The 13,821-nt window shown below is 47.0% G+C and overlaps 1 protein-coding gene across 4 annotated transcripts in view; it reads left to right on the forward strand.

Annotated features, from left to right (window-relative positions):
* LOC105489798 (peroxisome proliferator activated receptor alpha) overlaps window positions 1-13,821 on the forward strand; it is a 100,119-nt gene that overhangs the window by 76,569 nt on the left and 9,729 nt on the right. For all 4 annotated transcript variants that reach the window (XM_071080757.1, XM_071080755.1, XM_011754901.3 and 1 more), the window contains one exon: window positions 11,269-11,716. In XM_071080757.1, the coding sequence (XP_070936858.1) occupies window positions 11,269-11,716 (448 nt within the window). The remainder of the gene's footprint in view (window positions 1-11,268; window positions 11,717-13,821) is intronic.

Raw genomic sequence — 13,821 nt, forward strand, 5'->3', positions numbered from 1 at the left:
AAAAAAAAACCCAAAAAACCTGACCAGGCAGGGTGGGTCACGCCTGTAATCCTAGCACTCTGGGGAGGCCAAGGTGGGCAGATCGCTTGAGTCCAGGAGTTCGATACCAGCCTGGCCAACATGGAGAAACCCCATCTCTACTAAAAATATAAAAATTAGCTGAGCAGGGTGGCACACGCCTGTAATTCCAGCTACTTGGGTGGCTGAGGCATGAGAATCGCTTCAACACAGGAGGCAGAGGTTGCAGTAAGCTGAGATCATGCCACGGCACTCCAGCCTGGGTGACAGATCGAGACCCTATCTCAAAAACATAAAATAGAATAGTAAAGTAAATCCCTATTTTAAGGTGTATTAGTCTGTTCTCACACTGCTATAAAGAAATACCTGAGGCTGGGTAATTTATAAAGAAAAGAGGTTTAATTGGCTCGTGGCCCACAGGCTGTACAGGAAGCTTCTGCTTCTGGGGAGGCCTCAGGGAACTTTCACTCATAGCAGAAGGTGAAGTGGGAGCAGGCGTCTTACATGGCAGGAGCAGAAACAAGAGATGGGAGGTGCTGCACACTTTTCACCGACCAGATCTTGTGAGAACGCCATCACTAGAGTAGCACCAAGAGGATGGTGCTAAACCATTCGTGAAGATCACCCCCATGATGCAATCCCTCCCCCCAGGCCCCACCTCCAGCACTGGGGATTACAGTTCACCATGACATTTGAGTGGGGACACAGAGCCAAACCATGTTGTAAGGCTAGAAAATGAAACCACTCACTTCCCACTCAAAATGTGCTCATGGTCCTTTCTCCTAAAACTATCCCTCCCTCTCAGACAAACATGCCTACATTCCTTTTCTGCCTTCGGTGAAAAGGCAGTGACATCTCGGGGCTTAGAAAGGGCCACCTGTAAGCCGGGTGTGGTGGCTCATGCCTGTAATCCCAGCACTTTGGGAGGCCAAAACGGGCGGATTATGAGGTCAAGAGATTGAGACCATCCTGGCTGACACAGTGAAACCCCATCTCCACTAAAAACACAAAAAATTAGCCAGGCATGGTGGTAGTTGCCTGTAATCCCAGATACTTGCGAGGCTGAGGCAGAATTGCTTGAACCTGGGAGCTAGAGGTGGCAGTAAGCTAAGATCGCACCACTGCACTCCAGCCTGGGCAACAGAGTGAGACTGTCTCCAAAAAAAAGAAAGAAAGGAAAAGAAAGGACCACTTGTTATAGAAACCCTGTCTTTTAAGGTAGCTCTGGACCTTTTCAGAGGCACCTAAATTGCCCCTCATGGCTCATCCTCCATGTCCCCACCTGCCTGGCCTAAGTCTTCCTTCCCCCTCCCCAACAGTTAAATAAGCCTTTGTCTCCATTACAAAAAAAATCTCAGAGCTACCTTCAAAGAAGAGCCAGCCCTCAGTTGGTGAATGAAGATCCTTTTTTTTTTTTTTTTCCATTTTCCTATGAACGTGGTGAAACAGGTTTAATTTGTATTAATGAATAGCTTGAAGCAATCCTTACTGGGAATTACAAGGTGGAATTTTAGTCACAGGAAAATAAAGCATTTCACAAGCTACTTACTTTCATGAACAAACCAAACCTCTTCTTTACTGAGTCCTTTAATTCTTCAGTGAATTCTCCAGTTAAATAGGCTGAGACATTTGAGAAGTTTCCAGCAGACACCCACGCTAGGCAGCCCCAGAGGCTTCTCCCAATTAGACCCTTCCTGGATCATGAGAGTGAAAGAAAATGTAACTTTGAGCTTGGAGTCTCTATCCTGGAGATGATTAGTACAACCCAAAATTGGGAAGACTTACTTTGTATGCCAGCTTATATTTCTCCCTTGGATTTAAGAATTGAAAGCAGGCTGGGCACGGTGGCTCACACTGTAATCCCAGCACTTTGGGAGGCTGAGGCAGGAGGATCACTTGAGGCAATCCAAGAGTTCGAGACCAGGCAACACAAGGAGACCTCGTCTCTACAAAAAATGATTTTTTTTTTTTTTTTAAACTAGCTGGGCATGGTGGCGTGTGCCTGTGGTCCCAGCTACTTGGGAAGCTGAGGCGGGAGGATGGCTTGAGCCCAGGAGTTCAAGACCAACCTGGGCAACATGGCAAGACCACATCTCTACACAAAATAAAAACATTAGCCAGGCATGGTGGCACACGCCTGTAGTCCCTGCGACTTGGGAGTTTGAGGCAGGAGGATGCCTTGAGGCCAGGAGTTCAAGGCTGCAGCGAGCCATGATTGCGCCACTGCACTCCAGCCTGGGCGACAGAGGGGACTCTCTAAATAATTCAAAGCAGAGTTAAGTTGTCTTTCTCCCTAATGACCTGCCCCCAGCATTGAGTGCAAACGGTACTCCTGGCATCCTCCTGCACCTGCCCTTGGAGACCCCCAAGCTCTAGGAACCCCATCACCCTCAGCTGAGGGTCACATGTAGCAACCTGCAGGCAGGAATCTGTTTGCATTTTAACCTTAAAGAAATAAATAATAGGCCAGGTGTGGGGGCTCACGGCTGTAATCCCAGCACTTTGGGAGGCTGAGGCAGGTGGATCACCTGAGGTCAGGAGTTGGAGACCAGCCTGACCAATATGGTAAAACCCCGTCTCTACTAAAAATACAAAAATTATCCAGGCATGGTGGTGGGCACCTGTAACCCCAGCTACTCGGGAGGCTGAGACAGGAGAATTGTTTGAACATGCGAGGCGGAGGTTGCAGTGAACCGAGATAGCACCACTGCACTCCAGCCTGGGTGACTCTGTCTCAAAAAAAAAAAACAAAATAAGAGGGCAGGGCATGGTTGCTCACGCCTGTAATCCCAGCACTTTGGGAGGCAGAGGAGGGCAGATTGCCTGAGCTCAGGAGTTCGAGACCAGCCTTGGCAACACGGTGAAACCCTGTCTCTACCAAAATACAAAAATTTAGCTGGGCATGGCAGCATGTGCCTGTAGTCCCAGCTATGCGGAAGGCTGAGGCAGGAGAATTGCTTGAACCTGGGACGTGGAGGTTGCAGGGAGCTGAGATCGCACCACTGCACTCCAGCCTGGGCGACAGAGCGAGACTCCGTCTCAAAAAAAAAAGAAAGAAATGATAGATGAATAGTCTAGGATTGGGCTTCACAATTTGGTTTTCTGTAGAAAAAGAGAACCGTGCACTCTTCTAAGAGTCAGATGCCTCCTTCCACCCACACCCCCAAAGCCAGAGCACCATAGGTACCAGTTTTCAAGACAACCTCCAACCTTCATGTAACTCTTTGTGTTTGATCACACTGTTTGCTCCAAGCCAGGGTCCCACCCCGTGTCCTTGTCTGCACGCAGGACATTGGAGGCATGGCCCCCTCCTCTCTGCTTGGCCTGCTGACGGGCTTTCCAGAGCTGGCTCCTTCCAATGCAGGATACCCTCTCTGCTTAGTCTGGGAAAAGGCCCATTGGCAGGATGCCCACCACCAGGCCACACAGCCCGAATCTCTTGGCCAAGCTCTGGTTTTGTAGCCATGGTAGGTATTGGAAGACCATAGCCTGTGTCCCTTACACATCTCAGAAAGCAGCCCCATCTGTGGGTGAGAAATCTGTTAGGGAGACCAAGCATCGGGCTGGAAGCACTCACCTTGATCTCTGGCCAGTGGCCCACATCCAGTCCCTGTTTCATCACTTTCCAGCCTGGGTGATCTCACAGCCCCAGCCACGCCCCACAGAGCCTCAGGAAGGCACAATGACCTCAGGGCTGGCTGCGGACTTCATTTCTGTTTGGGGATGAGAGGCGGCACAGTGAATTGTCCAGGCTGGTAAACTGATGGATTCACACGAACCATAATGGGCTATGTGCTGAGAAAGGCAGGCTCGCCTCCTCCCTGCAGGGGCCGCTGGGGTGAAAGCAACCCTGAAATGTTCAAAGCCTTGATGGGGAAGCACAGGGGATGGATAGATTTTAATTTAATTTTATTTATTTTACTTTTTATTTTATTTTATTTTTTTTGAGATGGAGTTTTGCTCTTGTTGCCCAGGCTGGAGTGCAGTGGTGCAATCTCGGCTCACCGCAACCTCCGCCTCCCAAGTTCAAGCAATTCTCCTGCCTCAGCCTCCCAAGTAGCTGGGACTACAGGCATGCACCACCATGCCCGGCTAATTTTGCATTTTTAGTAGAGACGGGGTTTCTTCATGTTGAGGCTGGTCTCGAACTCCTGACCTCAGGTGATCTGCCCGCCTCGGCCTCCCAAAGTGCTGGGATTACAGGCATGAGCCACTGCGCCCAGCCTAGATTTTAATTTTAAAGCAGCCCTCTGGTTTGCTAGAAGAGGGGAACTGAATTTCTCTTTGCCGTGGCCAATGCCTTTCTTCTGTCAAGAGCAGCTCATGGTCTTCAGATCAGATGACACAAAGCCCCGTGACTGAGCTGGAATGGGCTAGAATGCTGGGGGGCCTGAAGCCGGTGGGGGAGTTGTGGGGGGCCTAGAATCGGCCAGGAGGCTTGGGTCGGGGCTGGAACTGGCCAGGGTGCATGGAGGAGGCTGTGGGGGCAGGGGGAGGCCGCTGCATGGAGCGGAACGTAGATGCCGTTGATTGAGGAGAGGTGGGTTTAGCTGAGGGGAGGAGTGAGGGGTGGATGGAGAATGTCTCTGTCCATCTGGACACTGGGACTGTTTGAGCCCCAGAGATTTCAGAACCGTGGGCCAGAAAATGGTCAGGGCCCTTGGTGATGGGGCAGAGCGCCTCTGAGGAACTCACTGCCCCTTGATTTGAGGGTGACAGGGATGGAAGCAGAGCCAGGGGCCTGAGGGAGGCAAAAAAAATGGGTGCTTTTCAACAGCGTCTAAAAAGGTAAGATGCTGATCTGTCAGGGGTTGAGAATGTCATCAGAAGACTTTGGAGGAAGCAACAGAAAATGAGACTGAGGGGCTTGGACAGAGTCAGTGCCCTCTGTGTGATGATTGTTTCCTCATTCCCCTGCAGCCGAGAGTTCAGCCCCCAACATGCAGCATGCTCATGTACAAACGCACACACACACGCACCCACACTCACACATCCATGCGCACACGGGTACACAAACATACACATGTGCACCCACATGCATGCTCACACACATGCACCCACACTCACACATCCATGCATGCATGTGTACACAAACACACCCACACATACACATGCACCCACACGTGTACACAGATGCACCTCCACCCCCATACATGCACATGGACACACACATGCACCCACACTCACACATCCATCCATGCTCACACAGGTACACACACACATGCACTAATATGCATGCTCACACACATGCACCCACACTCACACATCCATGCATGCACATGTACACACACACTCACACATACACATGCACCCCACATGTGTACACAGACGCACCTCCACCTGCACACACACATGCACCCACACATGGATACATGCACACTCACACATGTACCCACACCTGTGTACACACACATACACATGCATGCTCACACACATGCATCCACACACACTACAAACCCATGCATTCACACATGTATACAGACATGCACTTACTGCACATATGTACATATACATGCTCACATGCATGCATATGCACACATATGTACCCTCACATTATGCACACATGTACCCACACACATGCACACATGTACACATGTATATACACTGCTTGCACACATACCCACACTCACATGTGTATACATATGCTCATACACATACACACATGTGCACACGCTTGCTCTCACACTCACACTCTTACTGTTTTGGGCTTAAGAAGCTGCTTTGGGCTTAAGAAGCAAACTGCACCTTCCAAAAAATGAGTGAGGTGTTCAGTTAAACAACCAAACAATTCTTAGCACTGAATATGCGGACTTTAGAAATTCAAAGTATAAGGTGATAATAACGGTGTACTGCTACTTTTTACTCTAACAAACGTATCAGAACTGACATTCAGTTCAAATGAAGAAAGCAGGAATTGGGTGTATCATGTGTTTATTTCAAAGATTCTCCTATTGCTCCAAATTGTTGGGGATTATCTTTAGAGTCTTTGAATAGCTTCAGTTATGGAAGATTTTACCCTCTGAGAATATAACTGAATTTTAGACAAACCATGAGTCCATTGTAGCTAGTCTGGCAGGCAAGTTGGGATTAAACAGAGTAAAATGTCTTGTTTGAAAAAACAAGAAAGGCCCGCTTGGGCAACATAGTGAGACCCCTCTATGAAAAGTTAGTTGGGCATGGTGGTGTGCGCCTGTGGTTCCAGCTATTCACGAGGCTGAGGCAGGAGGATGAGGTCAAGACTGCAGTGGACTGTGATTGCGCCACTACTCCAGCCTGGGTGACAGAGCAAGACCCTGTCTCAAAAAAAAAAAAAAAAGAAAAAAGAAAAAAAAGTTAGGCAAGGAAGCTAATTTGTGACATGCACCTGAGCATGTTTTTAAGACCAGTTTCGAAAGAGGAATTCCAACATTATTCTTAACATTTCAGACGCTCGGGAATGAGGGTGACCTCCAGGGTGCCGTGTTATAATAGGACTGCTCCTTTCAACAGCTATGACCTTATACCATGTCTTGGGGTGTTGCCTGCCGTGTGATAGTCCAATATTATACCTACTACTTAAGTTGTCTTTAGATTAAAAAATGTGCTTCATATTTTGTGCCACTTCAACAAATGTATAGTAAAACATAACCAAGAGAGCTTATTAAATAATGTCATCCAAAACAGCTCTACTACTGATTCACTTTTTTTTTTTTTTTTTTGAGACTGAGTCTCACTCTGTCACCCAGGCTGGATTGCAGTGACATGATCTCGGCTCACTGCAACCTCCCACTCCTGGGTTCAAGCAATTCTCCTGCTTCCGCCTCCCAAGTAGCTGGGATTACAGGTGCCCGCCACCACGCCTGGCTAATTTTTGTATTTTTAGTAGAGACGGGGTTTTGCCATGTTGGCCAGGCTGGTGTCGAACTCCTGACCTCAGGTGATCCACCTACCTCGGCCTCCCAAAGTGCTGGAATTGCAGGCCTGAGCTACTGCGCCTGGTCCACATTTAATTTTTTGCTAAAAGATGACAGCTGCTAACAGAGATGAATTCTCATGAAAGATATCATTGAGCATCATAGGCCGTACGAGTGTCTGCAGGGACCAGTGTGGCAGCAAGCGGGGCATTCTGCTCTCGGCATGGAGTGATTGGGGAAAATCTAGGCAGCTTCCTGCCTCACGCTGTTTAAAGTCTTTATAATGTGCTTTATTTCATTTACTTGAAATGACTGCCTGTCATGTCAGATATATTCATAGTCAAACTTGAGTATAAAAGGCATATTCCAAAGTTATAAGCTGCTGCATAGATTTTTTGTAAAATGATCTTACCAAGAATGCTTGTCAATGAAGTTTAGCGAATTTGCAAATGTGTTTTACACCATTTCTCTTTAGCTTTAATAAACATTGGTTTCTTCATGGTAGCACTCATTTTGAATTCAGTGGTCTCCAGTTTTCCCTGTTCAATGAGGCCCACTTTCTAAAACCAAAGTGATAATTTTATAAAAATGAAATGAGACATTTGTTACCATATAAGTCCTCATTTATGAGAGTACATCCCCCATAAAACTAGTCCAGGGCGGGCCTCAGGGGCATGCAAGCTGTTTCACGATGCCCCAAGCCTAGAAAGGCCCAGGCTTGGGTGTTCACGCTCCGCTGTTGCCTTCTTGAAATTCATAATCATCTTTGAACAAGGGGTCCCACAGGGTGCAGTGACTCACACCTGTCATCCCAACACTTTGGGAGGCTGAAGTGGGTGGATCACCTGAGGTCAGGAGTTCGAGACCAGCCTGGCCAACATGGTGAAACCCCATCTCTACTAAAAATACAGAAATTAACCAGGCATGGTGGCAGGTGCCTGTAATCCCAGCTACTCGGGAGGCTGAGGCAGGAGAATCACTCGAACCTGGGAGGTGGAGGTTGCAGTGAGTCGAGATCATACCACTGCACTCCAGCCTGGGCAACAGAGCGAGACTCCGTCTCAAAAAAGAAAAACCAAGGGGTCCCACATTTGCGTTTTTGCTCTGGGTCCCGCAAATTATGTAGCCAGGCCTGCATTTGTCCTAGAAGATGCTCTACCAAAAAACAATAAGTAACACCAAGCATTCTGTAATTGAACACCGTAGGAACCCCTGCTTATCCTAGCCTCATTCTCATTCTGGAACACTGCACATTTATCATGTTAAAGACTCAGTTGGGGAGACCCAACTTCATTTAACTCAGTGTTTCTTATATTTTTTAAACAACTCATTTTTTAAAAAAAGTATTCAACACCTTTATTTCTGCTGAATGTACTTTAGACAGATCTAGTGATTTGAATAAAGTGATGGTGGCCTAACAGTCTATTTTCTGGAATTGAGGGAATACTGCTATTGATCCTTTAAAAATATTTACGTAGTCCCTCCTAGAGGCTGGGCGCAGTGGCTCACACATGTAATCCTGGCACTTTGGGAGGCCGAAGCGGACAGATTGCCTGAGCTCAGGAGTTCAAGACCAGCCTGGGTAACACGGTGAAACCCTGTCTCTACTAAAATACAAAAAATTAGCTGGACGTGGTGGTCTGCGCTTGTAATCCCAGCTACTTGGGAGGCTGAGGCAGGAGAATCACTTGAACCCAGGAGGCAGAGGCAGAGGATGCAATAAGCCGGGATTGCACCACTGCATTCCAGCCTGGGCGACATGACAGAGCAAGACTCCGTCTCAAAAAAAAAAAAAAAAAAAATTTGGCCCCTCCTAGAAATGTTAATTCCTCAAATCTGAGCTTCAACTTTCTGTGAAGCAGAATTATCTCCAAACTTTAACAAACAATGGTCATCTGAACTGTTTTTAAGGTCTTTAGAGAGAGATCATTTTCAGTCTTTGTTAATCAGACTTCAGATTATTTAGAAACTTGGCTCTGAATATTGTATTCAGAATGTTTTCACTCATTTGTGAGTAATTTTTAAAATATCCCCTTTCCTCAGATGCAGAATCAGGGTTTTTAATCCAGCATTATGTTGCAAGTCCTGGTTCTGTTGAAACATTCCATACAATCTGTGTGATGGTTATCGGCACCTCCACCGGTGCCCTGAAGACAGTTTTGTGCTGTGAGCCCAGAAACAGGAAACACTTCACGCTGTGGATCAGAAGCATTGTCAGTGGTTGTGTTTTGCCCACTGGCAGGGGGCATTCTTTAAATCCCTGGGATGCTTCTGCACTCTGGGCTCCACTGTTCCAGCAGCGATTAGAAATAATGCTTTACGGCCGGACGCGATGGCTCAAGCCTGTTATCCCAGCACTTTGGGAGGCCGAGTCGGGCGGATCACAAGGTCAGGAGATTGAGACCATCCTGGCGAACACGGTGAAACCCCGTCTCTACTAAAAAGTACAAAAAACTAGCCGGGCGAGGTGGCGGGTGCCTGTAGTCCCAGCTACTTGGGAGGCTGAGGCAGGAGAATGGTGTAAACCCGGGAGGCGGAGCTTGCAGTGAGCTGAGATCCAGCCACTGCACTCCAGCCTGGGCGACAGAGCGAGACTCCGTCTCAAAAAAAAAAAAAGAAAAAAAAAAGAAATAATGCTTTAGGCTGGGCGCAGTGGCTCACCCCTGTAATCCCAGCACTTTGGGAGGCTGAGGTGGGCAGATTACCTGAGGTCAGGAGTTCGACACCAGCCTGACCAACATGGTGTAACCCTGTCTCTACTAAAACTACAAAATTAACTGGGCGTGGTGGCGCCTGCCTGTAATCCCAGCTACTCAGGAGGCTGAGGCAGGAGAATCGCTTGAACCCGGGAGGCCGAGGTCACAGTGAGCCGAGATTGTGTCATTGCACTCCAGCCTGGGCAACAAGAGCAAAACTCCATCTCAAAAAAAAAAAAGAAAAAGAAAAGAAATAACACCTTAGCCCACTGCATTATTGACCTTGTCTGCATAAGCCATGGACCACATTATAAACAGAGAGATCCCTCAGATGCTGTCACTTTCCTGCTCTGCCCACACGTAAATTTCAGCCAACAGCAGTGTTTGTGCTCATTCTCCCCGGCCCTCCCACACATGTAATCCCTTCTGAGCATGTTGGCTTCAAATAATATGACCAGCCACCTCTTCCACCACAAGATCTTCAGGAAATGGCAGGCCACTGGGTTTAGATGCAGAGGGCATGGGACCACACAAGGCACGGCTGTGGGGACTTGGCACTTGCTCCAGAACGTGGAGCACTGAGTGAAGGTTTCAGTCTCCTGCACTGAGAGAAACAAGGGCATTCTGAGGCTTTTCCACTTTATCCCTAAAGAGTTTAACAATGCTTGTTTGCTGATTTCTACATAGATGCCAACTTTATGAGTTGTATGTATTTACATGCCAGATTTATTCATTGATCAGCGTTAAATAATGGTGTTCACCTCTAAAGCGCATATACTGGTAAAATTAACAATTATTGTAATTAAGCCTCTTGCAGTAGTTGTTAAGAGTTCAGAGAATATTTAAGAATATTAAAGGTGCTTTGCTAATATCCTTGTTAGTTTTGTGGACAAAATCAGTACTTCAGTTTCTTGTTTCTTTTTTTTTTTGAGATGGAGTCTTGCTCTGTCACCCAGACTGGAGTGCAGTGGCACGATCTCGGCTCACTGCAACCTCCGCCTCCCGGGTTCAAACGATTCTCCTGCCTCAGCCTCCCAAGTTACTGGGGTTACAGGCACACACCATGCCTGGCTAATTTTGTTTTGTTTTGTTTTTGAGACGGAGTCTTGCTCTGTCACCCAGGCTGGAGTGCAGTGGCGCCATCTCGGCTCACTGCAAGCTCCGCCTCCTGGATTCATGCCATTCTCCTGCCTCAGCCTCCCAAGTAGCTGGAACTACAGGCACCCGCCACCACACTCGGCTAATTTTTTGTATTTTTAGTAGAGACGGGGTTTCATCATGTTAGGCAGGATGGTCTCCATCTCCTGACCTCGTGATCCGCCCACCTTGGCCTCCCAAAGTGCTGGGATTACAGGCATGAGCCACCGTGCCCAGCCCAGTACTTCAGTTTCTTAGCAATGAAATCCACCGAATGTCAGGCGATGATGATTATTATTTTACTGATTTATACTGTTCGTTCTCTATTAATGTCTTATTTTCCCCAGCCGATTTTGAAGTTGAGTGAGGACTGTGTTCTGCGGGTTTCTTGAGTCCTCTGAGGCACCGAACTTGGTGATGTGGACACAGGAGCTGCTCGTTAGGAGCTGCTCGTTAGTGAACTGATGGCTGGGAGCGTGGCGCATCCCACATCACCTGACTTACCTTGGTGTCCTCCTTTGTAGCCTTTTGTCATACACGATATGGAGACACTGTGTATGGCTGAGAAGACACTGGTGGCCAAGCTGGTGGCCAATGGCATCCAGAACAAGGAGGCGGAGGTCCGCATCTTTCACTGCTGCCAGTGCACATCGGTGGAGACCGTCACGGAGCTCACGGAATTCGCCAAGGCCATCCCAGGCTTCGCAAACTTGGACCTGAACGATCAAGTGACACTGCTAAAATACGGAGTTTACGAGGCCATATTTGCCATGCTGTCTTCGGTGATGAACAAAGACGGGATGCTGGTAGCATATGGAAATGGGTTTATAACTCGTGAATTCCTAAAAAGTCTAAGGAAACCGTTTTGTGATATCATGGAACCCAAGTTTGATTTTGCCATGAAGTTCAATGCACTGGAACTGGATGACAGCGATATCTCCCTTTTCGTGGCTGCTATCATTTGCTGTGGAGGTGAGTGGTTGATTTAATCTGCTGGTATCATGTCACTGACAGGCTCCTGTCTTGAAAATTTTGACAACGGGAAATGCAGTACCAGCTTGAGCTGTCCCAGTGGAGGGGACACTCCCAGGGTGGGAAGACATCTGACCTCCAGTCATTGCTGAGTAGAATTCAGTGGGAATTATATCAATATTGTATCATATTATAGTATATATTGTTATTATCTATAAAGACATATTTAATATTATGTAAATGTATGACACTTTAATTATAATATTAGCCAGGTGTGGTGGTGCACACCTTTAGTCCCAGCTACTCAGTAGACTGAGGCCAAAAGATGCCTTGAGTCCAGGAGTTCAAGGTTGCAATGAGTTATGAATGCATCACTGCACTCTAGCCTGGGCAACAGAACAAGACCCTATGTCTTTAAAAAAAAAATTATATATTTTGCACAAATATATATATAGAGAAAAGAGGTCGGACATGGGCCTGTAATCTCAGCACTTTGGGAGGCCAAGGTGGGTGGATTACTTGAGCCCAGGAGTTTGAGACCAGCCTGGGCAACATGGCAAGACCCCGTCTCTACAAAAAAAAAAATACAAAAAATTAGTCTTGTATGGTGGCATGTACCTGTAGTCCCAGCTGCCTGGGAGGCTGAGGTGGGAGGATTACTTGAGCCCAGGAGACAAGGGTTGCAGTGAGCTGAGGTCGCGCCATTGCACTCCAGCCTGGGCGATGGAGGAAGACCCTGTCTCAGGGGAAAAAAAAAAAAAAATTTATATATATATATATACACACACACACATATTTCATTTATATTATAATTATGTCTAATATTATAAGCAGATATAATTTATATATTATATTCCTGTATGTATTATATAATGATGTTGTATTCATATTATAGACAATATTGTATGAAGTTCAATACAGATGTCAGTATAGTTGCTGTCATAATCGGTTATGTTGATGAAAAGTATATTTCCTAATGCAAAGTATAATATCAGTCAGTAGCCAAGTGGCAGTGACTGCAAGGGTTGCTTTGCCTGAGGAAGCAGATCCCAGGGAAGGCCAATCTGGTCCTCTGTGTGGAAGCTGGCTCTGCAGCCCCCACATTTTTGGCTCGGTGGCACGTTCCTTTAAATAGCCCCGTCTCGGGTCTAGGAAGGTCATCCATCTCTTGTAAACTCGGCTGACCTTGCCCAGGCTTGGTGGAGACGGATGGGGTCTCCCACACTGCCTGCAGCCATACTGCGCCCCGGGGATTCACTCACTGTCAGCATGGAGCTGACTCAGCCCTACCAGCCATGCCTGTTACCGTCTGGCTGGGCACAAGTCAGATGAAGGAAGTCCTTGCGCTCTGGCGTAAAGTGTACAAGGACAAAGCAGTCACGCATAATTTGTCCTTTAGTATGGTCAGGATGTAGCATTGTGGGGAATATGCAATTGCAGAACTATTTATATGTAGCATGATCACAGTTTTATAAAGGAAATTATAATCCTATGTCAATCCTAGGTATATAGAAAAATGTCCAGTGAGATAGATGTTAAGCCTATTATGGTGGGATTAAAATTATGAGGGGGGATTTATTTCTAATTTTCAAAAAATTCCTTTTTTTTTTTTTTTTGAGACAGAGTCTTGGTCACCCTGGAGTGCAGTGGCACGATCTCAGGTCACTGCAACTTCTGCCTCCTGGGTTCAAGTGATTCGCCTGCCTCAGCTCCTGAGTAGCTGGGATTACAGGACCATGCCACCACACCTGGCTAATTTTTGTATTTTTAGTAAAGATGGGGTTTCACCATATTGGCCAGGCTGGTCTCAAACTCCTGACTCAAGGTGACCCACCCACCTTGGCCTCCCATAGTGCTGGGATTACAGGCATGAGCCACCGCACCTGGCAATAATTCCTCTCTTTAGAGACTTAATAGTTATAGCCCTAGCCACTCTGGAGGCCCCAGCAGGAGGATTGCTTGAGCCTAGGAGTTCCAGTCCAGCCTAGGCAACATAGCAAGACCCCATCACTAAAACAACACAAAAACAAGAATTTTAGGAATAAAAACTTAATAATTATATTTACGACCAAAAACAATGAAGATTTAAAAATCTTCATCACTAG

Source organism: Macaca nemestrina, chromosome 15, assembly GCF_043159975.1.
Source record: "Macaca nemestrina isolate mMacNem1 chromosome 15, mMacNem.hap1, whole genome shotgun sequence".
NCBI classification, from domain to species: Eukaryota; Metazoa; Chordata; class Mammalia; order Primates; family Cercopithecidae; genus Macaca; species Macaca nemestrina.